Raw genomic sequence first — 24,814 nt, 5'->3', positions numbered from 1 at the left:
GCACTTGTGTAGATGGCTGCAAATATTTACAGCTCTTGCACATTTGGCCATCACGTTGTGCAGATAACCCCCCCCCCCCCCCCCCGCAATAAAGACTGCATTGAATGAAAGGTGAAGAAATCTTGAAGAGACTACAATTTGGCACGAGCAGTCCACCTAAACTGGCATTCGCACGTGCAAAGTATAGCGAAAGAGCGAGAGGTTGTGCGCAAGCGTTCAGAAGCACTGGGGGGAGGGATAGAGGTAGGGCGGGGGGCTCAGGACAGAGAGAGAGAGAGAGAGAGAGAGAGAGAGAGAGAGAGAGAGAGAGAGAGAGAGAGAGAGAGAGAGACGCGCGAGCATCAAGTCCCCATTCCACGATCCACCAACCATCCTTTTACTCTAAGCCCCCCAGTGCCACTATAGGAGACCCTAAAGCTCCATAATAATGGATGGAACAAAGCCGGCCATGGACTCCAACGCGGAGGAGACTCAAGATGAAGGGCAGGAAAGCAAAGGTAGGCTTCATTTCCTGTTGCCGTTTGCGCCTCGTTCATTTTATTTTTATTTTTTTTTGGAGCAGTTTGCGCCAACCTGAATTCTGTTTCACCGGCTTGGCTTACCGCTTCAAACAATAGCGGTGCTATTATTCTACCTTCCCAAGGGAAACAAAGCACCACCTAGCCCGTGGTGCAGATTTGGTGTTACTGCGCGCCTTAAATGGAAGATATCCTTCTGACTTACACGGTAGTATTTAAAGCGCTCAGCCCGTGCGCTTGCACGACTCACGTTTTTACCTGAGACCTCCTCATCATCACCATCATCATCATGTGCGTCGATCGGGAGCTCAGTGTTGTGAGGAAAGCATCGTTTTAGGGTTTTTGCTTCTTCGTCTGGCAGCCTCGATCTGCCAGCAAGGAAGCTGCAGAAAGGTTCGCGCACTTGACGCAGAGGCACGGTCAGAGGACATCACACACAGGAGCATCACTATCCAGGCTCCACGTAAAAGCTTCCTAAAAGGGCGTGAAGCTGAATCACACTGCGTTTGTGTGCGTGTGTGTGTGTGTGGGGGGGGGGGTGAATTGAATCTAAATGACGTCAAATTGTTGCTGCTTTTCCCTCTTTGTGTGACTGGCGAACGTGTGTCACAGTGCAGAGTGCTTTTTTATCTTCCATCACACTTTCATGTGCAGATTATGCACAAACACAACGAAATCTTAAAGAGAACGTGGAGAGGTAATCTGACTGTACAAAGTGTAATTAAATTACTTTCAATACGGTGGTATTTGTGTGTTGGGGGTGTGCCTTTCAGGTGCGTGGCCTAGCCTTGCTTGGTTCGTTTACGTGTGAGCATCTGGGTGTTCGTTGTGGCCTACACCAGCTCCTTGCAAGTGTTCTCATTTTGTATTTGTGTGTTTGACTCTTTCTCCTGTCGAATAAACGGCTGAGTGCATCGGCAACTGCGGGTCTTCCTGCCCACACGTCAGGACATTCGTTTCTTTTCATTCATTTTTTTTTCACTCAGCATTTCTGAAGCTAGACCTCAAATTCACTTGGTGTTAAATTCAGGTCTGTTCAGTTGAACTTTGGCCATGTAGTGTAAATAAGTTTGCCTGTCACTACATGTCCCTAGGATAGATTGATCAATAAATCCATCCATTCATCCATTTTCCGATCCACTTTATCCTCACAAGGGTCGCGAGGGTGGTGGAGCCTATCCCAGCTGTTTTCGGGCAGTAGGCAGGGGACACCCTGAACCAGTTGCCAGAAAATCGCATTGATGGATAAATAAACACACATAATTTTGCATTAATAAATCATAAGTGAGGGTAAGTGGTTAATTTCTCACAGTGGTGGGGAAGATAAGAAAGATAAGAAAACCTTTATTAGTCTCGCAATGGAGAAATTCCCGATTCACAGCAGCAAAGTTATGAAAGGAAGAAGTAGAACAACAAAATATAGGAGCTGCTGGAAAGGCAGCCACTCACGCGGCGCCATTTTGAAGTCAAAATAACAAAAATAACACAACACATAGGACACAGACAGTCATGCAATCTTCACCACTTTTCTGCGAGCACTGTTTGTATGATCATTTTTGTTCTGTTGCGTTAAAAGGTGACCTTTCAAATTTGACTGCCAGGCAATAACCACAATTTTTGCAATTTGCATGCCTGAGACACAAGCATGAACTCTTGGGCAGTCACTGTGTCTCTTCCCAGTGATGCTGATGTAAATTGGAGATGTCCCTCTACTCTGATGGTTTAAGAAGCGATTACATCACTCCCTCCCGAGGCGTGCCGCTACACATGCGGCTCTACTGGGAACCCATCGGGCAACATCAGCTGGGCGAGCCCGTTTGAAGACCCTGCTTCCCACTCCGAGGATAGTGGAGGACCAGGATGGCCATGTTCACAATCAGTAGTTAACCCTGTGAATCCTTTAATCGCCAGTTAAGGCGAGTGATCCTCAAGTAGCTCCAGGTGTGATGCTGCACAAGTGAATCTACCGGCACTGGTTGACTGAAATAGATTGCAGGGCGGCGTATTTGTGTAATCATTTGTGTGCGCGCCTTTTGACATCTGGAATGTGACCATGAGCTTATCGCATCCAATAAGATGCTGAAGATTTACAGTGAGGGGCCAAACGACGAGAGTGCTCGAATAAGAAGCTTGTGTTGCCGGGTGCCAGCCGCTTTGGCTCAAATTCATTTTGTAAGTTGCATGGCATGGTGTTAAGGTATACGGCTCAGGATCAAACCATGGAGGCGCAGATTGTTAACTCTCGGGCCTGACCAATGTGGATTTTATGAGGCCGATACGATTTTGATATTTGACAGAAGATCACCGATATACAGGTGTAATGAATAGAATAACGCTACGGTCAAACAATACAAAATGAACACACTCGCAAGGAGCATGGAGAAGATGTTCACATTGGAAGCAGTGCAGTCAGAACTCCTGATGTCACCTACTAGGCCAAGCCCCTTAAAAGCAGACATTCAACACAGGTTACCTATTGATTACACTTCATAAAACCTGTTTATTTCCTCACATGATCTTGTATTATTTTTTTGGAATAATGGTTTTACATTTTACACTACAGAGCTATTTTTCGAAATGAAAAACTTTTAACAAGCGAGCAATATTAAGATATCCTTTATTTGTCCCGCAATGGGGAAATATTGTTGTTTTCCCGATGACACATATCACAAATGAAAAACATGGAGAACATTACGTTGGCTGCCACGCTGGAAAAAATGGTGTGTTGAATTCACTCAATTTTGTTTCGTCAAGTTACGTAATCTGGATCCAGGTAAATATTATTATTATTATTTTTTGACTATACATCTAGTTAAAAAAATTATCTGGAATCCAACAACCTTTTTCTTCAGTGTAGATGGGAGAGGATGGAGGGGTACTGACAGATATCTAACCTATCAGGGCAGGCTTCACAGGGGCCGCCCCACACTGAAAAAAGTTTTTGTTGAATTTACACAATTTAATTTCATCAAGTGGTTGCATGAAACAAAATCATCTGGATCCAGGAACATTTTTTAAGCAGTCTAAACATCTACTTTTTTAAACATTTTGTTTCAGTGCAACATGCTTGCGGCCCTAAAAGTGTTCCCATTTTTCCTCCAAGATCCAAGCGTAGGTTTCAGCTCACCCAATCATTTTGTTTGGTTGCTTCCTACAAGCATGAGAGGTTTAACCATCCTCAGAGGTTTGAAGATCCTCTGAGGATGGTCCGCTTCCTCTCTCTGACGTTCAGTTTGAAAGCTTTGTGTTTGATGAGATAAAGCAAAAACCTCCTTGAAGCCCCTGTCAAGCTGCACCTTCCTAGCGTGTTACGTAAAGCAGCGCCTCCTCGCTGCCCTCACTTTCGATGCTCAGATGTGGTGGAGATGACATCATTGTCTGGAGGGGTGCAAAATGCTGCAAAGGGAGGTGAAGAAAGTCTTGTTTTTTTTCAAAAAAAAGATTGTGTAAAGAAAAGGATCAGCAATCTGAGAATTCATGCAACCACTGTCACCATCAAGAAAAAGATGAGATTAACTTTCTGACTGCCAGAACAGGGAAAAAGGTCTTTGATTGAAAAGGTCAACTATGGTTTGATGGCCATCTGTCAGATGCTGGGGCTGACATTTGGTTTGTGTTGCTGATAATGATGGAATCCTCTTCAACCCTTCATCCTCCTCTTCATCCACGAATGATTTGTGGCAAAATGTTTGTCAGCTCCACAAATGATTTGTGACATTTGTGTTGTGTCTTTCGTTAGCCTGGAAACCACAAAAATTCCCCATCTACTCTGAAGAAACACTTGCAGGTAAAGTATAAAGTGTAAAGAAAAGCCAATTCATCAATTTTTGTTAACATGTTCAAATCAGCAAAGCGAGGGGAATACCTTTGAATGCATAAGAGCCAGAGTTAACAAACGAGACAAACTACTTTGTGTGAAGATACATGTAAACTATTTTTATAACCAGACTGAATTTAATTGACAGTCAAAAATTATTTGGGCTTTTGTAATTCATTATACTTAAGAATCTGCACTTAAGAGAAATCTGTACTTCTCTATTAAACAGCCTTTTTTTTTCAAAACATATATCTGTTATCTTTTTATTCATTTGTTAGACTGATATGCACATCACAAAGCACTGGACAAACCACATGCCTTGATTTTAAGTGTTGCGGCAGGAATGCCAGTTCTCAACACCTGTTTTCTGAGTTCCGTCATGTGACGGTGCAAGCTGAGCATCAGTATAGAACGCATAGAACATATTGTGAAGACATTTTTTGGCTTGACTTCCCCTTTAACCATTTTTTTGGTCCCTGCCAAACATATTAGAATTACTCTTCAACCTCAAAGTTCTGGGAGGCAAATTCCAGAGTCTGGCTCCTTTGCAGGGGCCTGGAGGGGTCATCCACAGTGGTGGTTTGGTGACCTTTGGTTTGAATCACACAATTCATGTCTAAAGGTCATTGATTTTGATGAAGGATTTATGTTAGCTGAGAACCAACTCATGGATAAGATGAGGGGAGATCATTGAAGAACAGAAGAAGTTAGCTGGTCCTGATGTTAGCGGGTCAATAAGGCAACAAACGATATTAATCGGGAAAGTTTGCAAGCAAGATTTGGATGTAGCCTCACTTCACCAATCCCCCAAGTGTATGATCAAAGTGCGTTGTCATTATAATGTCAGTCAGACTGCATGCCAACATTAATATCAATGACTACTTTTTTCTTTTTTTTTCTTTTCTACACCCCCCCCCCCTTGCCCCCCTGCAAATTGCCCCATTGTGGGACAAATAAAGGTTATCTCATCTCATCTCATCTCATCTCACTTACAGGTTGTCTAAGTAAACTAGCAGTACTAGCAATACTAAGATTGAATGAGCCCTGGAAACAAGACAATGCTAGCTGAGGTCCCTTTGCTCCAGGGATGGCACCAGGATGTATTCTCTCCGAGGGTTTGGGAGGGGAGGCTTGACCGATATGTGAGGGGCTGAGAAAAGAATACATTTTCATCACATCACTTTCTTTGTTTTGAGTTTCTCTGGGGGTTTTTTTCCAATGAGTGGATGATAAACAGCACAAGCAGGATCAATATGTAAGTACTTTGAACCAAACACGACCAATGAACCGTCAACAAAATAGTTTAGCCTAAATAAAGTGACCACACGACAATGTCAAAATCCAAACCATAGATTGAAATGCAAAATTTTGCTTCTTGACAATGAATTCAAATCGATGCTGTATGGCCTACATTAAAAATGGCAAGCGTCCAAATCAGTCACAGTGTATTTACAATTGTATACTGCACCATAAAGCACGTCTCTATCCAGCACACATGCGCACACCCACACACACGAGCAACCTTCACCTACTGTATCCTCCTCTGAGCCTGGAGCTACATGTGAGGTCATGGAAGCACGTGAAAGCCATCACACAGCGAAGGAGGGGCTCGTGAGTTCCTCATTTGAAGTCATTTGCCCAAAGCATGCCGTCAGCCTCCATCTGGATATGTGTGCGTCTGTGTGTGAGTGTTGTGCTTTCATTTGTTTACGTGCCAATGACCAGGAGTGGTTGAAAAGGGAAAAAGCTCTATTTTTACACGCATACAGCGCGTGGCACAACATTGTGTTCACATTCACCCCACTCATCTGCCGCGTGGTCGTATTTAGAAGGACATGCTTGCTCAGGAAACGAGCTTTGCGGCCATATTTGAGTCTGCCTTCAAATTTGCACATAATGGACAGCAGTAATATTGGGCACAGCTTGGTGCCAGTCTGCAGTGTGATATGAATAGCAGCATGACAGGTTGGCACAGCAGGCCTTGTTCTCAAGTGACGTCAGCCTGCTCTGGCCCTCCTCCCATCACCCACAGATTTTGAATCTCCTCCTCAGTGGTGACCGATGGCGATTAGTATTTGTCATCAATTAGCCATGTCCACGGAAATTCATCTATCTCAGTCAATATTCGGCAATCCTCAAAGAACGCTGCAAAGTGAATTTCCCTAATCGCATCACAAGGCGGCCACTGACTTCTTCAACATTGCAGAGAGAGCGGCAAGTTTGTTGCGTAATTGCTGAGCCATTCGCTTGGTTGGCGCAGCACAACTTGTGGCCAGAGGGGCCATTTTGAATTTTGGTGGAAGACTAAAGCTTATATCGTCCACTCTGCTTGAGCCTACCCGACGGCATGATTTCTGAACACAGGACGAAAAGACAAAAGACACGAGTGCCGATGCCTCGCGTTTGCATGCGGTGCTGCATCCCTATCAAGCCATATAAAAAGCTCCTTGAATGTTTCAACGAGATGACTGTTCAAACCACCTCTGAACCCTTACTAGCTATCACCATTGCACTTATTCTAAGAGCTGGAAGTTTCAAACCCCAGATAATTGGTGCACTCTTTGAAAATGACTTTTTTTTTCTCTTTGGTTTGGATTGCGGCTACATCACTCATTGAATCGCTGCGTGTGAGTATGATTGAGTGAGTGAGTAAGTGACAGATACAGAAAGAGCAAGAAAAAGAATGACGGAGAGAGAGAGAGCGCAACAACAGCGGTTACCAACCGCAATACTGTACACAGTTCAACCTCGTTACACGGTACCTCGAGGGACATAACGAGTCTGTATGTGACAACGGTAGTTTGTTGTAACCATGTCCAATAAAATGGCTGCCAACTACGATGTATAATGCAGTATGACCATTTATTGATGTAAAAACACGAACCTGTAAAACAGTATAAACACATCTATTACAAATACGTGTATACAGTAAGAAGGAAAGATGATTTTTATAAGGCATGAAAGAAACAACTCTAGCGTTCCTACTTCATCTCTGAAAACATGCAGTCAGCAAGTGAAAAGTGCCTTCTAGAGTTCAGGATGTGCCGCGTCCCGAAGCCGTTTACGATCATCTTTCAGTCTGTTGACTTCGAATTCTGCCATGATTTTGTTGCCATTCCAGATGATTGTCAAAATCGTCGACGTTGCCATTTCGTAGTCTCGGCTGAGATTTCAGCCTTCACAGACAGAGAAATTTGCTTCCATTTACCAGACTTGTTTTCAGACCATGTGCTCAGGACTGCGCCTCCGGAAGTACAACAATGTAGGAATCGATCAGTAGTGTTGCTAAGCAACTGAGGGGAATCCAGCGCTGCACATTTTGTTCATCAGCAAGGTCACGGCAGTTAGCTTCCTTTCACTGTTTTGCGGGAAAACTCTGGTCCTTATAATGAAGTTTACGTTATAAAGGTGTTCGTTGTACGCACAATCGGCAAATGGAAAATAAATTACGTGAAATTGGGACTTTGAAATGCCAACGTTATAGGGGTGGAAACGTTTTAAACGGGGTACGTTGAAAAGAGGTTCGACCTTACCACTGAACTGGGTGGCTGACATGATACTTGGCAGCCCTAAGGCAAAGAGGTGCTCGACGTTCAAAGAACACATAAAATCAATTTGATTCATCTCCGTGATCATCCACCAAAATTATACACCGAGGCAAATTTGCTGCTAAAACATTCTTCCATCCATTTAATACATGTTCCTCATTAAAGTCAAGTGAACAATTCATCAAAAGAGAAGCTTCAAGCTGTTTAAACACCACTCTAAGTTAGTTTATTGTCAAAACTAAGCATAATGGCAGGACAATTCCCGGTTGTAAGGCAAAGACAGCTCTTATGCCTTTATTCTGCCATTTCATTGCTCATGCTAAAACATAATGGGGAAACACATACAGTGTAGAACCTTTGAAGCGAACTGAAGTTTTAAACACAACTGGTGTCGTAATACTTTCTTGCAAAAAGTTCCACTTAAAACATATTCATTTTGTTTTCTGCTGTTTCCAATTTTCATTGTGCAAAAAGTGCATTGAGTTTCTCAATTTTGAATTCTAGATTACACGCGTGTGTGTGTGTGTGTGTGTGTGTGTGATTTTCAAACAGGTTTTAGCAATATTGTACAATAGTGACACACCCTAATCATTTTGGTCACTCTGTGTTATAAAATTTCCACATCAAATTTCCATGTTTTCACTTTTATTTCTTCCACGAGAATATCTTACTCGCATCCTTTCCTCTTGATTCTTTCGTTATCCTTTGCCTCCGTCCCGCTCATCATCACAGCAATCTGGGTTCTAATTTAGAATAACTTCTCAAGACCGGCCCTCTCCTTGATGCTACCGAGAGCACTGAGGTAAAATACGACGCAGCACGTTGACACCGACATAGTAACATATTGTCTCAGCCAGCGAGGCACTCTTAGTGCAGCGTGGGCTACTGGTCATATTTCACGCGGAGGGGGCAGGGGCAGGGCGAACAGAGAGGTGGCAGGATGCAGCGAGGTGTAACACAGGACCAATGGTTTGACCTCAGAGTGTCACCTCAATTCACTTCTAATGAATAGTCCATTGATTTCCATTAGGCTCGACCACTCTGGCCTGTCTGTTTCCTATTAGCGGGCTTTTAAAACCACTTCCACGGGCAGACCAGGATAGCGTGACTGTGTTCAAAAGAAGCCTGGGAGTTGTTGCTGTGAAGCCTTTAGAGACAAAGCATCTCAGCAGAATGAAAAAGTTTAGATTTGCTTTCATGGGGTTTCTATTATAGACTCCAAGTGGTCTTGAATTAAGTGGTGATTAGGCTACCTCGAAGAAGGATTATCCCAAAGTGCTCTTAATATTCTGACTGTGGTGTAAGACTCCCAGATAAGATTGGACCTTAAATGAAGGATGGTGTGTCAGTGTGCAACCCCCGCGGTGACCAATGCGTCGACCCCCAATAACCTCCCCCGGGATCCAGCCTGTTTCTGGCTGAGGGGTTTCAGTTTAGCCAATCCAGCATTTTTCCCTCCACCATCCCATCAGCCCACTTCTTCATTATCATTAATGGGATTTGGATCTATTATGCAACAAACCTCTTCGCCCGTTATGCAACGTGGAATCTTCATCATGAGGAGCATACTTTGAAGGGGAGCATCTTAACTCTATGACTTAATCTTGCAGCGAATTACACGTTTTGCTTTTTTTTCTCCTGAGCACCCACAGCATCAAAATGAATGCTCCTGCTAAAATCATACAGTGAAGCGGGTGCCAGCCAATCACAGGTTTCTGGTGATAAACCCGCTAGCCGTGTCAAGATTAGGTTAGCTTGGTATTTAACGCAGCTTCTCCATCTTTTTTTCATCATGTCCTCATGACAATGATACTTGTCAGAAATGTAGTTTATTTGTCACCATGGAGGTGACGATTACTGAATCAGGAGTGACTCTGCAACACGTTTAGGTGCACTAGGAGCGAGCCGAAGCTTCTGCGCCAGCTAGCTACTGCGGCGTACATAACAGAGATTCCTTCGACCTCCGACTAACTGCAGTCGGTGACGTCAGCCCAGCAGAGCTTTTTGGCAATGTCTCATTGGTTCTTCTTCACCGGTTGATTCTCAACTTTGCTATTCAATGTGTTTGATGTGGTGCAAAATGCAAATTTGGCCTCGCAAACTGCGATGTGAAACCACTCATTTCGAGCCTTAAAGGGTACTTTAAGGGTACTCATTAAGTAAAGACACTTTACTTGCACTTTTTGTCAATTTTCATTGGGCCAAGGCATGCTTTATATTCATTTTTTTTCATGGCACAACACTAAAATGTCACAGGGTGGATGCAAAGGTTAATTACTTTGCTTGCCTTGCTTCTATTGAAAAAGCTGAAGTTGTTCTGCATGTCACGATATGTCGCTGCCACAGATGGATGGGCAAAACTACATTATTTGTGATAAGATTTCAGGACCACTTCAGTGAACGTAGATTAATTATCTCTCAAATGTTCCACGGCGGTGATTGGGAATCACTTATCTGCAACATACAGTCATCCCATGCTACATTGTGGTTGAAGAATGTGTTTGAAAGTTACATTTTAATACATTTAAATGTGTTCATACCATGTGGGAGGAGTTTTTTGTCGCTTCGACTAGAAATAAAAAAATCGATTTTCTCTCTTTTGAAAAATGGAACAAACAGAAACACTGAAACCTCAAGCATTTACGATGCATTGGAGAGCTGCTTAAAGTCGAAATTCCAACATGCAAGGTTGGGGTAAATTTCTTCTTGACATTTTTCATTATTTCCCCATGAATAATACATATGGCAAATCTTGTGCACATCCAAATCGGGATTGTTTTGCCAGATAAACTACAATGAACTTCCCTCCCCTCTGTGAAGGCAAAAATCAATTTGCTCTTTTAAAGCCATCAATAATGACCACAGTTCCACGGGAGTGTAAAATGGCGGGTCGATGGAAAACTCTCAAAGGATGGTTTTGGGTTCAAAATAAAATCATGCCTTTGCTGTGGTTTTGCAAGATGTTTATTTGGTGTGTGCCGCAAACCAATCTCCAAGTGAGATGAACCCAGTCTGTGTGTGTGGATTATTCATTCTGTGGAAGAGCTGTCATTAGCTGTCTGAGTCAATTGATAGGGGTCTGTGATAAAAGCCGACAGGGGCTTTTAGCTCGGGCTCGTGTTGAGTGTGAAAGTGAATCTCGTGCCCTCACTGGATGATCTGTCATGGATCATAAGATAAGATAAGATATGAAAACCTTTATTAGTCTCGCAATGGAGAAATTGCCAATTCACAGCAGCAAAGGAAGAAGTAGAACAACAAAATATAGGAGCTGCTGGAAAGGCAGCCACTCTCGCGGCGCCATTTTGAAGTCAAAATAACAAAAATAACACAACACAACACATAGGACACAGACAGTCGTGCAATCTTCACCACTTTTCTGCATACACTTTGTTGTCTGAAGCAGTTATCGATGAAAGAGGAGAGGATCAAAGTGTATATGAATTTGAAATGTATATAATGAATAAAATAACTTGTTTTTTGGTTGCCACCACTCGAGATTTGAATTACAGGCAAAACTTAACTTTGCAAAACTGCAATATGAGAATTTTTATCTTGGTCTTAAGTTGTAAAGAGTCCAATTGAAAAAAGGTGTGGCGATCTTTGGCTTTTACAAAAGAGCTAAAATCAGTCGATTAATCGGTTGAGCCCTGCTCATTGGTGTTTTCCTTGGATACCTCAATTCAACAAACTCTCGAACATGCAAAAAGCTAACGATGCATTGAGGTTGCCAAATAGAGCAGGTCGCCATGGAAACACAGCACAAAAGACACTGTCTTTTATCCTATTTTTCCTGCCTGACAAACTTCCTGCTTTGCTAAAGAATCTATTTTTAACAATTCGTTATATAAGACTCCCCCCACCTTCCACTGTAGCTCTTGATTCTCTTGACTGTTGATGTTCATATGCGGAGGAAAACTGCGTGATGATTCTGGAGCGTACAGGTCCATCCCAGCATTTCAGAGGGAGAACACTCAAGTGCTGCTTTGTGGCTGCCCTAGAAAAGATCTCCTCTGCTTTACAATCATTTATTTAGCACCAGGACATGACTTATTCATGCCATCTGGTCATAAGAAATGGTGGGCGGGGGTATTTTTGGAGATGTTTCTTTCAAGACAAGAGCAAAGAGGTGGCATGGTTGTGCACTGGGGGGCTGTTAACATTAAACATCTGGGGAAAAAAAAGATTCATCTGTTCCAGCCTCCAGTAATATAGCGCTATATCATATTTTGTTTTATAAACACATAATAAATAACTGAATGAAATAAATAAAGGATGAAAACAGTGCCTCGTGGTTAATTTATTGGGATTCCTGATGTGCGCAACTTGGCCATCGCGGGATAGCATAAAACAGCCATGCAGAATCAAACAAATAAGTTTCACAAGGATTGAAAGTGATTCTGTAAACTGCACTATTATAAGTCATTTTTCAAGAGGATAATTGTTTGTCTATGTGTTTTGCTGCACCATGTGTGTTCAATCGTCTTGATTAACCTATGGTGTTACCCGTGATGTCTTAGCATTACGCTAACGGTGTTGGAACATTTACACTGTGCAATACCGCAGTAACCCGCAATACTTGAATACTGTAGTCGCACGTGAGCATCTACCTGACGTAGATTTCTTTTTGCATTTATAAGGCTAGTACTGCCACAGAACTTAAATACCCTGTCCTTTATTTTAAAACAAAAAACATTGTTGAAATTTTTCTTATGCACATTGACAAGACCCCCCTTTTTCCTTCAGAATTTTTTCTTCATTTAAATTTGCTTTTTTTTTAATGTTATGTTTTTTATAAGTGAAGGAAGAGTAGCAAAGTAAGCAATTCATTGCTGAATGCTACCATTGTGTTGTTATTAGGGCTGTCAAGCAATTAATCGCACAGTTTTCCGTATTTGATTGCGATTAATCGCCCTTTTCTACTACCAAGCTTGCCACACATATTTACTTGAGTATAATCTTGGAATTGATGTAAAACCATCGAAGAGAAGGTGCGCCTGCAGCACACCTCATTCTGATGATCAGCTCATCAGCGAGCTCTGAAGCAGCATTAGAACGATCCTGATGATTTGAATCAAGTGTGTTGCTCCTGGGAGAGCTGCAAAACAGGCAGGACAGCGGCCCTTGAGGACCGACTTTGGACACCCCTGATATAAATCTTAGCAAAACTTAAACAATCATGACGATTTGCACCCATTCAAGCTCATCAAGCTTTTGAAATGGTACCCGTTATAACCCTGCACTGCTGCCTCCTGCAGGATGCTTTGAGTGCTGCATCAAATGTCTGGGCGGGGTGCCCTACGCTTCCCTGGTGGCCACCATCCTCTGCTTCTCCGGCGTGGCCCTGTTCTGTGGCTGCGGCCACGTAGCGCTCACCGGAACCCTGACCATGCTGGAGAACCACTTCTCCAGGATCACCAGCGACCACGCCAACCTCACCATGGTGTAAGTTCTGGACCTTCCTCAGCACTTCGGAAAGTTTAACCGTTGCTCCACTTAAACCCTTTCTCGTGTTTCCATGTGGCCAGCATTCAGATCTTTCAGTACATCATCTATGGCATTGCCTCCTTCTTCTTCGTCTACGCCATCATCCTGCTGGGTGAGGGCTTCTACACCACTAGCGCCATCAAGAAGGAGCTGCAGAGTGACTTCAAGACCACTGTGTGCGGACGCTGTATCACCACCTTTGTATGTCTCGCTCACACTCACAATCACACACTCCCAAGTGTGGATAGTTCTACACTTGTGCACACTTGAGCCCTTGGGGATAAAACTGGCACAGTTTGTCCTTTCTAGTCTGATTACGCTGATTGCTGCAGATGTCCAAGTTGTGCTCAAACTGTTGGCCTTAAACAGTGGTGAGCCAACATGGCCAGCAAAGCCTTCACTGTCAATTCTGTCAGAAGCACCGACCTACATTTACAACCCAAATTGTAGTCATGTATTATTCCAGAGAGTGGGTTTTCTCTGGGTATTCTGGTTTCCTCCCACGTTTCCAAAAATGTGTGGCAGGTTAATGGAACCCTCTAAATTGTCCCGCGGTGTCCCTCACACAGCCGGCTAGCTGGACCACAATAACAGTAGCATTTTCTGCCCTCTGACTGGCTGAGAGCAATCCAAGTTGGACTAGCAAAACGCGTCTTATAGCAATCTACACACATGAATACATTTATTAATTATTGATCCTGAATTGCTCCAGCTGATGTATATGGCACGGTTGTGTGCAATTTTGCATCGTTTTGATGGTTTCTATAATTGGGGCATGATAGTGGTGATATTAAGAGGTAGGATGAAGTCAGATAGTTCCCCACCTGAAGGCCTAGGTAGCAAATGGAGCACCTGCCACTGGCCTTTAAGGGGTAAGCTTTTTTTTATCCCCCTGCCCCCTCCCCAACCCACCTCCTCAACTCTGATAACGAGAGTAGTCATGGAGCCTCATTTCTTTGCTCTTTTCAGTTCATGTTCCTGACCTACATCCTCGCCCTAGCCTTCCTTGCCATCTTTGGCTTCACAGCCATCCCGGTGTTCCTCTTTTTCAACATGTGGAACACCTGTGCCGCCATGAGGTCCCCGGACTCCAACATCACCTCGCCCGACTCCATCTGTGTGGATGTCAGGCAGTATGGTAGGTGGCACCAACACCATTTAGTGCATATAACATCACCTCTGGTAATTTAATCACAACTGTGAAGCCAGAAATGAATCTATATAAGGAAGAAAATCGTTATTAGGGTATATTCAATCCAGCTTTGTCCTTTATTAAATTTTATTTCATTTTTACTCTACAACATTATTGTCTGTGACACCCAGTTGCTTAAGTTGCCTTTCAATTCTAATAGCTATGCAAAATACATTGAGATTATAGAAATCCTTATTGGATTTGGTTGCAAATCCACTCTCTCTTCATCCCGCTGTGTGTTTGACGGCCCAGTGTACTGTATGTGACCCACATGTAAGGCACAGCTGGCTCGCCTCCCAAGTGGGACACAGATCACATCGGAGTCACAGGCAGCCGTGCTCTTCATTGGCTGCATAACTGGATTCCCATGCACTTGATTTTAATCTGTGTTATAATTTTGGGGATTAGCGAAGAAAAGGAAACCATTTTTGCCTTATTCAAGGTTTTGATCCCACAGGTATCATTCCCTGGAATGCAACACCAGGAAAAGCTTGTGGTGCTACTCTGGGAGATATTTGTAACACCAGTGAGGTGAGATGTTGTTAAGCAGGACATTTCTTCTGGTTTGGATCTTTTTTTTTTTTTTCTTCCACTAACCCGAAATATGTTTTGGATTATAGTTCTACCTGTCCTACCACCTCTACATTGTTGCGTTTGCCGGTGCTGGAGCGACTGTCATAGCACTGGTGAGCCCCTCTCGGTCTCTTAATATGCATGGTGCAATTATCTGTTTCCATAGCAACCCTGCCTCTCTCTCGCTCAGCGCGTAAAGCCGCAGAATTAAATTCTCCCCAGCTGCCCACCCCTGGGCATGTGTGTGCAGAGGGTCACTGTTTCTGTTTTAAGATCGGATGAGGGCCCGTTTGTTTCCCCGTCATTCAAAGTGAGACTATGTATGTAACATACACAGACCTTCTTTGGGATAAGGGATATAATTGGCCAGTGTTGACCCAGTTTCACAGGCAATCTGTGACTACGATGCAAATCTCTGCAGCCTCTATTTCAGTTGTTCTCAAACCAGGTTCCGTGAACCATAACTCGGGGGTCCTCGTAAACCTCTCATCAATAAATTTCTACTTTTTTTTTCTTTAATCAGAGATGCAGGAATGCTTTACGAGAAGGGGTTTTTTTTTGCACAAATTCCGAATCTGCCCTTGTTTTTTCTGTCGCACATCAGAGTTAGGTTCAGCAACAGGTGATTTTTGTTTCTCTGAAACATCGCAGCTATAAATTACATCGCATGGTAAAATCTGTAATCTGCTCGCTTTTTATAAGTCAAACTTGAAAACAACAAAAACAAAAAAAAGAAAATATCTCAAATACATGATGTGCTAGAAAAACAGTCGAGATTTTTTTAAATGTGGGTCCAGAATAAAATTAGGGACACATAAAGCCATCTCTGATTAAAAATGGCTGTTGACCAGTTTAAATATTTTGAAAAGTGCAGTCCTAGATATGGGGACACTCTTGTCATGATTCCCATGTTGAGTTGCACAGGTGAAGCAAGACCACCTGTGTAAAATATTTGCAGTTGCATTGGCAATGTGCAGCATGATTGACTTCATGATTGCCTACTCATACACAAAACAAATTGAAAATGAATCTACTTGTGTTGTTTGTTTCATAGCTGGAATCGAAGTCGACAGCCGCTTTTTTTTCTTTTACTTTTAAATACTTGTAGATAGTTGTGATCAGTCTTCACATGGTAGTTATGCTCATTTGGGGTTCGGATTATGATTTGGAGGGGGGGGGGGGGGGGGGTTCGGCGGGCGGGGGGTCCAATGATTGAGACTTGTGATTTCAAAACTAGTAATCCATCAATTTGTCGTGTGTGCATATTTAAAATACGATGAGACGATTCAACATTTCTTTTGTTTCACCGTCATAACGGCCTTCTGAGGGAAGCCATAATTACAAAATTGCAAACCTTTGTTGGACATCCCTGCTGTAAGTGGTAACCGGACCCAAAAGGTTTGAGAACCCCATTAATTAATGCTAATTCTGAGCGGAATTCAAATGTGTAGAGCTAAAACCACATCAGATCGATGATCGTTTTATCAAACTTGGTGCTCGGCACAAAAAAATCCTGATCTTGTAAAGTCTAATAACTAACAACGTAGGTCGCCAAATTCAGCTTTTAAATGTGGAATCGTCCACCGCCTGCAAACACTGCAAACGGTCCATGCCAAGAGTTTCCTTGTCTTTCCTCAGCTTCACTACCTGATGATTTTGTCAGCCAACTGGGCCTACCTGAAGAATGTCGTCTCCACGCACGACTATCAGGACATCAAGACTAAGGATGACCAAGACCTGGAGGCAGAGGCACGCTCCAAGGAGGGCCAGAACTCGTCCTCCTACTCATAAGCATCAGCGACCCTGCCTCCTCCAGCACGTCCCATTTCTCTCCCCACCCCTCACACCTTAAACCACCACCCCACCCACCGTAGGACCCATCAGGCTCCTTCATGAAAAAAATCAAATAGAATAACAACAACAACAAAAAACCCCACCCTAGTTGGAGTCAAGAACCCCGCCATCTCCTGAGTCTCTCTGCTCTTCCCTTCCGCCATGTTGGGTGGAGTGGGCGTGTTTTCCCACCAGAAGGGAACAGGATTGAGGGTCAGGAGGAAGAGCAAACGCCCACCCCCCCCCCCCCCCCGCCCCAAAAAAAGCTTCTGCATGGGAGAGCTCGCCTGTCAGGCTTGAGCTCACATACAGTCCATGGGTTTTACGAAGCATCTCCTGGCTGTTGCGTCTCGTCTGAGTGGCCCGACTGATCTCCTTGCTCGCCCCCCCAGCCGGCACATCCTCTCGACGCACGGCCGAAATAAACATTGTTTACTGTCAGCACCTGCCACGTGGAAGCCAGACAGTAATCAACTTCCTCTCTTCTTTTTTTTGTTGATGTTTTATATACACATATATATGAATATATTGTGTGAATGTGTGCGAATGTTGTTGTTTTTTAATACTTTTGGAAAACGCCAGGTACTCTTAAGATCTTCTCGTGTTTTTGCCATTCTTTCTTGCTTTTCATTTTACTTCTCTACATTGATGACTCTTTATTGTTGATGTTCGAAATATTGTTATTGTACAAACGAGAAAAAATATAGACTGTCCCCTTTGCAAATCAAGCCATTGTAAGGCTGTATTAGCAGACATGAGTCGGCATTTTGGGAAACGCTTACCTGCGCTTCAATGCACTGACCAAGGATTTTAATGCTCAATCATTCAGACCAAAGCTAACAGTTGTAGTCACTTAAAAATTGATTTTTGTGGTGTGTTTCATGCTCCGAACCAAAACAATCTATCATTCAACTACAGAGATACTGTAATGATCAACTTAACAATAATGGCTACTTTCAAATGGTCTAAATCGGGGTGCCCAAACGTTTTTGACCGAAGATCTACTTTTCGATTAACCAACCACCCGCGATCGAGCCATTCCCGCCCACCCCTCGCGATGGACTTGAGACCAGTCAGCGAGCTACCGGTTGATCGCGATTGACGTAATGGGCACCTCTGGTCTCAATAGTCATTTGCTCTGCTCAAACACTGAGACAAAGTTTGTCTCCAACATGATCTCCAAATTGTGTTCTGACTTGAAAATTAATCATGTAGTTGCATTTGACTTTGTTTGCGACGTTCGATGTATAGCTGAGCTCCCTACGCTCCAGATGGATCATCTTTGCAAGTAAACGTTTCCCAAAAGCTTGACGGAACCTTGACACCTCAGGTATCAAAATCTTTTCCATTCCAATATCTCCAAACTGTCTAAAGCGGCGTTTCCCAATCTTTATTGAGCCAAGGCATATCTGCCAGAAAAAAACCCCCACAGCCCACGACCAAATAAAAAAATTCCTTAAAAAAAATAAAATGACTGCACTGGTTAATTAAAGACCTGCCATTTAGCGGAAAAGCAGTTCATTATTCTGCCCGTCTCTATTTGTTGCTGGTGTCGCTAGATTGAAAAAAAAAAAGAGATACATTATTTGTAGGACATTAGAGTGAAAATGAATAATTCCCATTGGTTGGGAATCACCGATTTAAAGCACTTACTGAAAGGATACACATTTTACAATGACTTCCTTTTGAGAAAAAGTCCCAGCTGTAAATACTTTTATCAACCCAAAAGATTCAAATCAACTCAACGACAAGGCAATCCGTTTTTTTGTCCATGCTATTTATTATTTCTTTCCAAACATATACGTTCCCTTTGTGTGTTTACTAGATCCGCGCTTGATATTACAGTTGTAAAACTACATCTTCAATAATTTTGTTGTGTGAGGGATACAGTGCAGCCATGACACGATGGATTGAGGTTCTTGTGAATCTAAACATTGAAAAAAATGTGAAAGAATTCATCAGTTTTGAGTTTTAGGCAGCTGAGTTTTTCTTCTTATTCTGTATTGATTATCAATCTTCTTTTTCCTTTTTTTTTTAATGAGCAGACTCGTCAGTGCACGAGTGGGTTTTTTTCTTCTCTTTATTCTGTCTTTCTTTAAGCCTCTCAGATGAACCACAGACTGTTTTTGGATGTTTACACTCTGAACAAAACAAGTCAGGAATTTTCATACATTGTTTCATAATCATCAACTTTACTGTAAAATTGATGAGTGATGCTTAGTCAACCCTAAAAAGAAATAAGGAAATATACAAATTGATGAAATGAAGCATGTCAGTATTGTCCACGTGTGCAGCTGTCTATTCTGTATTGAAAAAAAAAAGGACTTTATTGCCATGTGTGCTATGTTTGATAAATATACGTCCTCTGCCGCCAGGTGGATGTAAAGGAAAACTTCAATTTCCAATCAGACAATTCATGTCAGGGTGTTGTTGTTTCCTTGTTATTTGCATGAAGGAGACATGACTGTCTTTGCAGTTTTTTCAGGTGACGTGTAGTCAATTGTATGACAACTTTGGTAGGCGGTGTTTTTCCCCACTTCCTCTGCACCCCTACCCTTTGCCCCTTTTATAAAAAAGAAAAAAATATCCATTGTACTTTGATGGCAATGTAGTCTATGTAGGTGTTTCCTTATGCTTTTTATTTTAAGTTGGAAATAGTTTTATGACTGCTATACAGTGATGATTTTTGTAACCTTCTCTAGTAAAACCGGTATTTTTATTATCGTGTCACCGTTGTCTCCTGCCTCTTTTTTGTCTTGTCTTTAATGTTCTTTCTCATGAATGTTTCACACAAATTTGACTTTAAGTCACACCCTTGCATTAAATCGGTGCATGGATTTGACTCACATGAATTCGCATGACTTCTTTCCATATACATCCATACATTATATTGACGTAGTTTTTCTTAATTTTATGACGAAAAACATTCATAGACATACAGTCATGCATACACTGGTGTACACCCTGGACTAGTTCCCTGCCAACTGCTCAACTGGACAAACAAGCATTTTCAATCGATAGGAGTTGAATTTAATTCTCAATCAAAACATTCCTGATAACTAAAGTCCAAACGCCTTTTTAAATAGGAGCTCCTGTTTTAAATGTTAATATCTCTCTCTCTCTGTGTATAGATAGATAGATAGATAGATCCCTCGCTATTTCACAGTTCGTTTATCGCGGCTTCAGTGCATCGCGGATTTTTTCAAACATATTTTTTTTTCCATATACATGGAGTACAGTACTGTATATGTTGCTCTATGTGACTCGCTGTTGTTTTGCAGCTTCTCGCGGACTTAAAAAAAAAACATTTTACCTGTATATGTTTATCGGTCGCTACACCCCGTATTTTCGTTTATCGCGGGTGGGTTTTGGTCCCCATTAACCGCGATAAACGAGGGATTACTGTATAGATATATCTATCTACCCTTGCCATATTCACGAGCATCAAGCACTGTTTTGATGCACGGTGATTTCATCCAAGAGACCCAATGCTGCTATCTGCTGGACATATTGTGTGTGTGTGTGTGTGTGTGTGTGTGTGTGTGTTTTAAATGTCCCAGCTCAACATCAAAGCAGAGTTGGAGACTTTTCTCTGTCCATTCACTTAAGGTTTCAATTGTAGTTGGTTGCAAAAGACAGGCCGCTGCTGTCGCTGCATGACGATTCATGAGCGTTTTTAATACTATGAGTACAGACGTACAGTATTGGTGCGTCCTTTCTCAAAATCAAATTTTATTAAGGGCCCTATGGAGGAATGGACCGGCTCTGACGGTACCAACCTCGATAGTTCATAACTTGCTACAGCTATTATGGATAGGGAGGAGGGAAGAGGAAGGGATAGGATACCCAAAGGCGAGACCACTTCAGCAGCAGCTGGAATCAGAGCCTCTCTTAGTACTCAGGTCCACCGTGTTGGTGTGGATGAGGTGGTCAGCGCGGTTGTCCAGCTTGAGGATTCGACGAATTGCCTCTTCAAAGGCAGATGCCACATTAGTAGCATCCTTGGCGCTGGTCTCAAAGTAGGCCAGTCCTCCATTGTCACGGCACCACTGCTGCGCATCCTCCCTCGACACCTGCCGCTTGTCCACATCCAGTTTGTTGCCCAGCACAACAAAGGGGAACATGTTGGGCTCCTTGAGGTCAGCGTAGTAGACGAACTCTTTCTTCCAGTTGCCAAGGTTGTGGAAGCTTTGCGCGTCATCCACGCTGAAAGTGAGCAGGCAGCAGTCGGAGCCGCGGTAGAAGGGTGTGCGCAGGCTCCGGAAGCGCTCCTGGCCTGCCGTGTCCCAGATCTGCAGGCTGATACTTTGGCCGTCCACCTCTAGTTTCTTGTTGAGAAACTCCACCCCGATCGTGTGGAAGAGGTGGGAATCAAATTTGTTGGTAACAAAGCGGTTCATGAGGGAGGACTTCCCCACACCGCCGTCGCCCAATAAAATGACCTTGAACAGAGGTGACTTGGGGTCCATAGCTTGAGTGTGGCCAGTCTTCAGGTGGTCAGCAGGCATTTATGGCCACTGTTGAAGCAAAAGATCACATTAACAAATGTTGCCAATGCCGATCGAAACAGTCACATCAAAAAAAAAAAAAAAAAAAAAGGACTGTTGGTTTCCTACCCCACTCGCTCCCAATGTACGGTACATTGGGAGAAAGGTGGGTTATATTCACCCAAGAATCGAGATTAGATTTGGGTGAGCTGAAGAGTTGAAGCTGGTTGCCATTTTTGATGCAATTTGGTTGATGTTTGCCGACTGAGTTGACCCAGATGTTTAGGTAGAAGATTCATTTTGAACGATTTGTGCTGAGGTTGAAGTTAATTTATTTAACATTACATTCTTAGAAAATGTGATCACAACACTGACTGTGGACAGGAGCCTCAGGATCCAAATCCTGCTGACGCCCAGCAACAGTGGATAAAAATGGGCGGTATAGTTGAGCTGGGCAATTCATCAAAATGTAATCGCAATTTTGATTTTGGCTTCTCTCAATCTTACAAATAATATAGAAGAAAAACGATTAATGTGCTGAACAGTGGAATGTGCGCATGCATTGTGAAAGTGTTTTGACGTTATGTTATTCTGCTGTCTCTGAGCGTGCTTTAAACCACAGATGGAGTTTACTGTAAAACTAAACGCGCAATAAAAATAATCTCACGCACACACGTTTAAATACAAGACACATGTTGTTTTTAAACAACGCTAAAGCTAATGCGTGGGTTTTCTCCGAGTACTCCGGTTTCCTCCCTTCATTACAAAAATATTTATGGCAGGCTAATGGAACACTCTAAATTGTCCGTAGGTGTGACTGTAAGTGTGAGGTAAGGGTGTTTGTCTATATGTGACCTGCGACTGGCTTGCAACCAGTTTACAATACAATACAATACAATACATGCTGATTAATATAGCGCTTTCACAACAGCGGCAGCTGTAACAAAGCGCTTAACAAAACAGTTAACATAAAGTAAAATAAATAAACACAACACATAACATAAAACACAGACAGTCGTTCAGTCCTAACCACTTTTCCGTCACACGCTTTGTTGTTTGAAGCAGTTTGAGGAGAGAATCAAAGTGTCCTTTAGGATGTACCCTGCCTAGAGCCCGAAGACAGCTGGGTTGGGTTCCAGCATGACCGCTACCCTCGTGAGGATTCGTAGCTCAGATAGTGAGTGGATGGATGTATTTGAGATGCCATCCTATTGCTGAAAGTTAGCAGCCTCGAGCGGCAGACCTTTGAAAACCAGACTGCTGCTGTCACATGTGTCCTTGGGGCAAAATGCTGGCATACCCGTGACTTTTTTTTTTCTTTTGCTAAGCTAAAAACAAACACTTCTGTACACAAATATTTCCAGTCTTTTATTAATTTACATAGTGATGATAACTGTGAAGAAAAAAAATAACGTTAGCATTTTTTGCCACGTTTTGGCTTTTTTTTTTTTTTTGGCTGATCAAATTTAAACACGTTCCCGTTGCTTAGGCATATGGTTAAAATTCCAAAGATTTGTTTATTTACATGAAACCAGACTTATTGAACAGACGATTCTGCTTAAGTAGGCCTACTAAGTCGTGACAGGTAAGACAGGTAACCGACCTGACAACTTGAAGTGAAGTATGGAGTATTTGTACTACCTTAAACTGTAGTAGCAGTGACTGTACTTCGTTACTTCCCATCACTACGCATTATATTTTTCAAATTTTATTTGACTTTTTCTTTCAATTTGGTCGCATGCAAATACATCAGCAAATGGGTTTAAATTCCTATTTTGAGAGAAAATGTCTTCATGCTGCGGTTCCACCTCAACGTCGGAAGTGGGACATGTCCGATAATGGAACCCTACCTTCTACGTTGACTTGCTCCATTCAGCCGACCGGGGAACTTGTGCGGGAGGTCGGCAGCATGGCGTTGGGTTCCTGTCTCGACTCCGAGGTCGCTCAAATGCGCCCCGCATCTGGGTCACGCCTCCACTCGTCATGTGCAAGTTTCCACACTTTATTGTTTTACACAGTGGGGGGAAAATAGCCCCTTTGTATGCATCTCACATGCGCATTGGCTGTGAAGTATCATTAGATTTGCTAACCGTGGATACGGCGAGAAATAGAATCATTCATGCATTTCTGATTTTAATGACTTCTTTCTTGGTTAAATGCGTTTCTGCTTTAGTACAAAAATGTGTACTATAATAGTAGTCGTTTGTAAACAAATGTATCCAGGTCATATTCAAACTAAGGCAGGGCTAGGCCCCTCGATTAATTTTTGATAAAGGCTTCAGCACACCAGGACACCCACGACCAGGGCTGGCGGTGAGAGGGGGCCTGGCCCCCTCGAATAAATGTTGTGCCCACCCCCAAACTAAGTCCCCCAAAATATTTTATCTTTCGTCAATATTTATTCACTCATGCCTCTCTCCTGCGATCCACATCTTACTGTCTTCATGTCTTGCTCGCCCCCTCAAATATAACATTTATCAAATTGTTTCTTGTGTCATGTTTCTCAACACCGCCCCATGCCCCCTTTTCACTCTGCTCAGAGTATCAGCCTTCTGCTGGCTTGCTGTGAGGGATAGCTGTCTGCAGCGAGTGGAGACCCAACTTCCAATCACCGTTCAGTATGAAGATATCACCTATATATGTTATATGTTTAGCTTAAAACTTTGTATCATAGACAGGTCGACTTTGACACTAGTCTCTGTCCTGAACATCTGCTGAAGTACTTGAAACAAAGAATGTAGTGTGAAGTTTAGATTCTATTTTCACTTGGTTAATTAACAGCCCCCGAGGGTTTTCTTGCCTCCTCCACCTCGTAAAAGTCCCTGAAGGCTGTCAAGTGCCTTCGAAGAGGAACCCTAATCTCAAGATTTGTGGACCAGCAGATATGGTCTGTACTTAGTCAAAATGCCTAGCTCGAACTGCATTGACCTTTCTTTGTTTCTGATTTTTACATGAGGGGAAGGACTGCCCGCCCCTAATTAATATAATTAACATACTATGCCTATATGTACGTGTGACTGTAGTTGCTCGGGGCTTCCTGATGAAATCTGAGACTCACAGGAGCCCGAATCGATTCGTGTTGTGCCCTGAACGTTCAGTAAAACATCTTGCAAGAACTTCTCCATTTCCAGCCTCTGACTTTTGCACATCAACTCAGCCCGAATCAAACGAACACGCGGAGGACCTGGGGAAGTGGAGAACGGTCAAGGGATCCCGCCGTGTCGGCAACATCACCCTTCCCCCTGCTTGATCATCCTCCAACAAGTATTAGCCAGTTTCAGGTTTTTAACAGCAGGAAACTGCAAATGGACTTTGTTAAACTTGCTCATCGTGTTGTGTGTAGTGACATACAGTACTTT

General features: G+C 42.9%; 2 protein-coding genes across 3 annotated transcripts; one reads left to right on the top strand and one right to left on the bottom strand.

The window, feature by feature from the left end:
- The first annotated feature begins 309 nt into the window (after positions 1 to 309).
- Positions 310 to 19,698, top strand: LOC147210863 (neuronal membrane glycoprotein M6-b-like). Of its 2 annotated transcripts, XM_086117417.1 has the most exons (8): positions 310 to 497; positions 4,258 to 4,305; positions 13,142 to 13,328; positions 13,412 to 13,571; positions 14,340 to 14,508; positions 15,020 to 15,093; positions 15,183 to 15,248; positions 16,774 to 19,698. In XM_086117417.1, the coding sequence occupies exons 1-8, from the start codon at positions 428 to 430 to the stop codon at positions 16,924 to 16,926; spliced, it is 927 nt and encodes a 308-aa protein (XP_085973543.1). In that variant the 5' UTR covers positions 310 to 427; the 3' UTR covers positions 16,927 to 19,698. The 2 variants fall into 2 exon arrangements, with proteins under 2 accessions (XP_085973543.1, XP_085973535.1); XM_086117409.1 differs by lacking the exon at positions 4,258 to 4,305 and having other exon boundaries at positions 313 to 497.
- A 1,133-nt stretch (positions 19,699 to 20,831) lies between these two features.
- LOC147210862 (ras-related protein Rab-9A-like) lies at positions 20,832 to 21,476 on the bottom strand. The gene has a single exon (XM_086113207.1). The coding sequence runs from the start codon at positions 21,474 to 21,476 to the stop codon at positions 20,832 to 20,834; it is 645 nt and encodes a 214-aa protein (XP_085969333.1).
- Positions 21,477 to 24,814: the final 3,338 nt, after the last annotated feature.

The sequence above is a fragment of the Hippocampus guttulatus genome, chromosome 1 (genome assembly GCF_054856545.1).
Source record: "Hippocampus guttulatus isolate MCC_2025c chromosome 1, RoL_Hgut_1.0, whole genome shotgun sequence".
Taxonomy (NCBI): domain Eukaryota; kingdom Metazoa; phylum Chordata; class Actinopteri; order Syngnathiformes; family Syngnathidae; genus Hippocampus; species Hippocampus guttulatus.
Note: the sequence above shows the minus strand (reverse complement) of the source record. Positions and strands in the feature narration are given on the sequence as shown.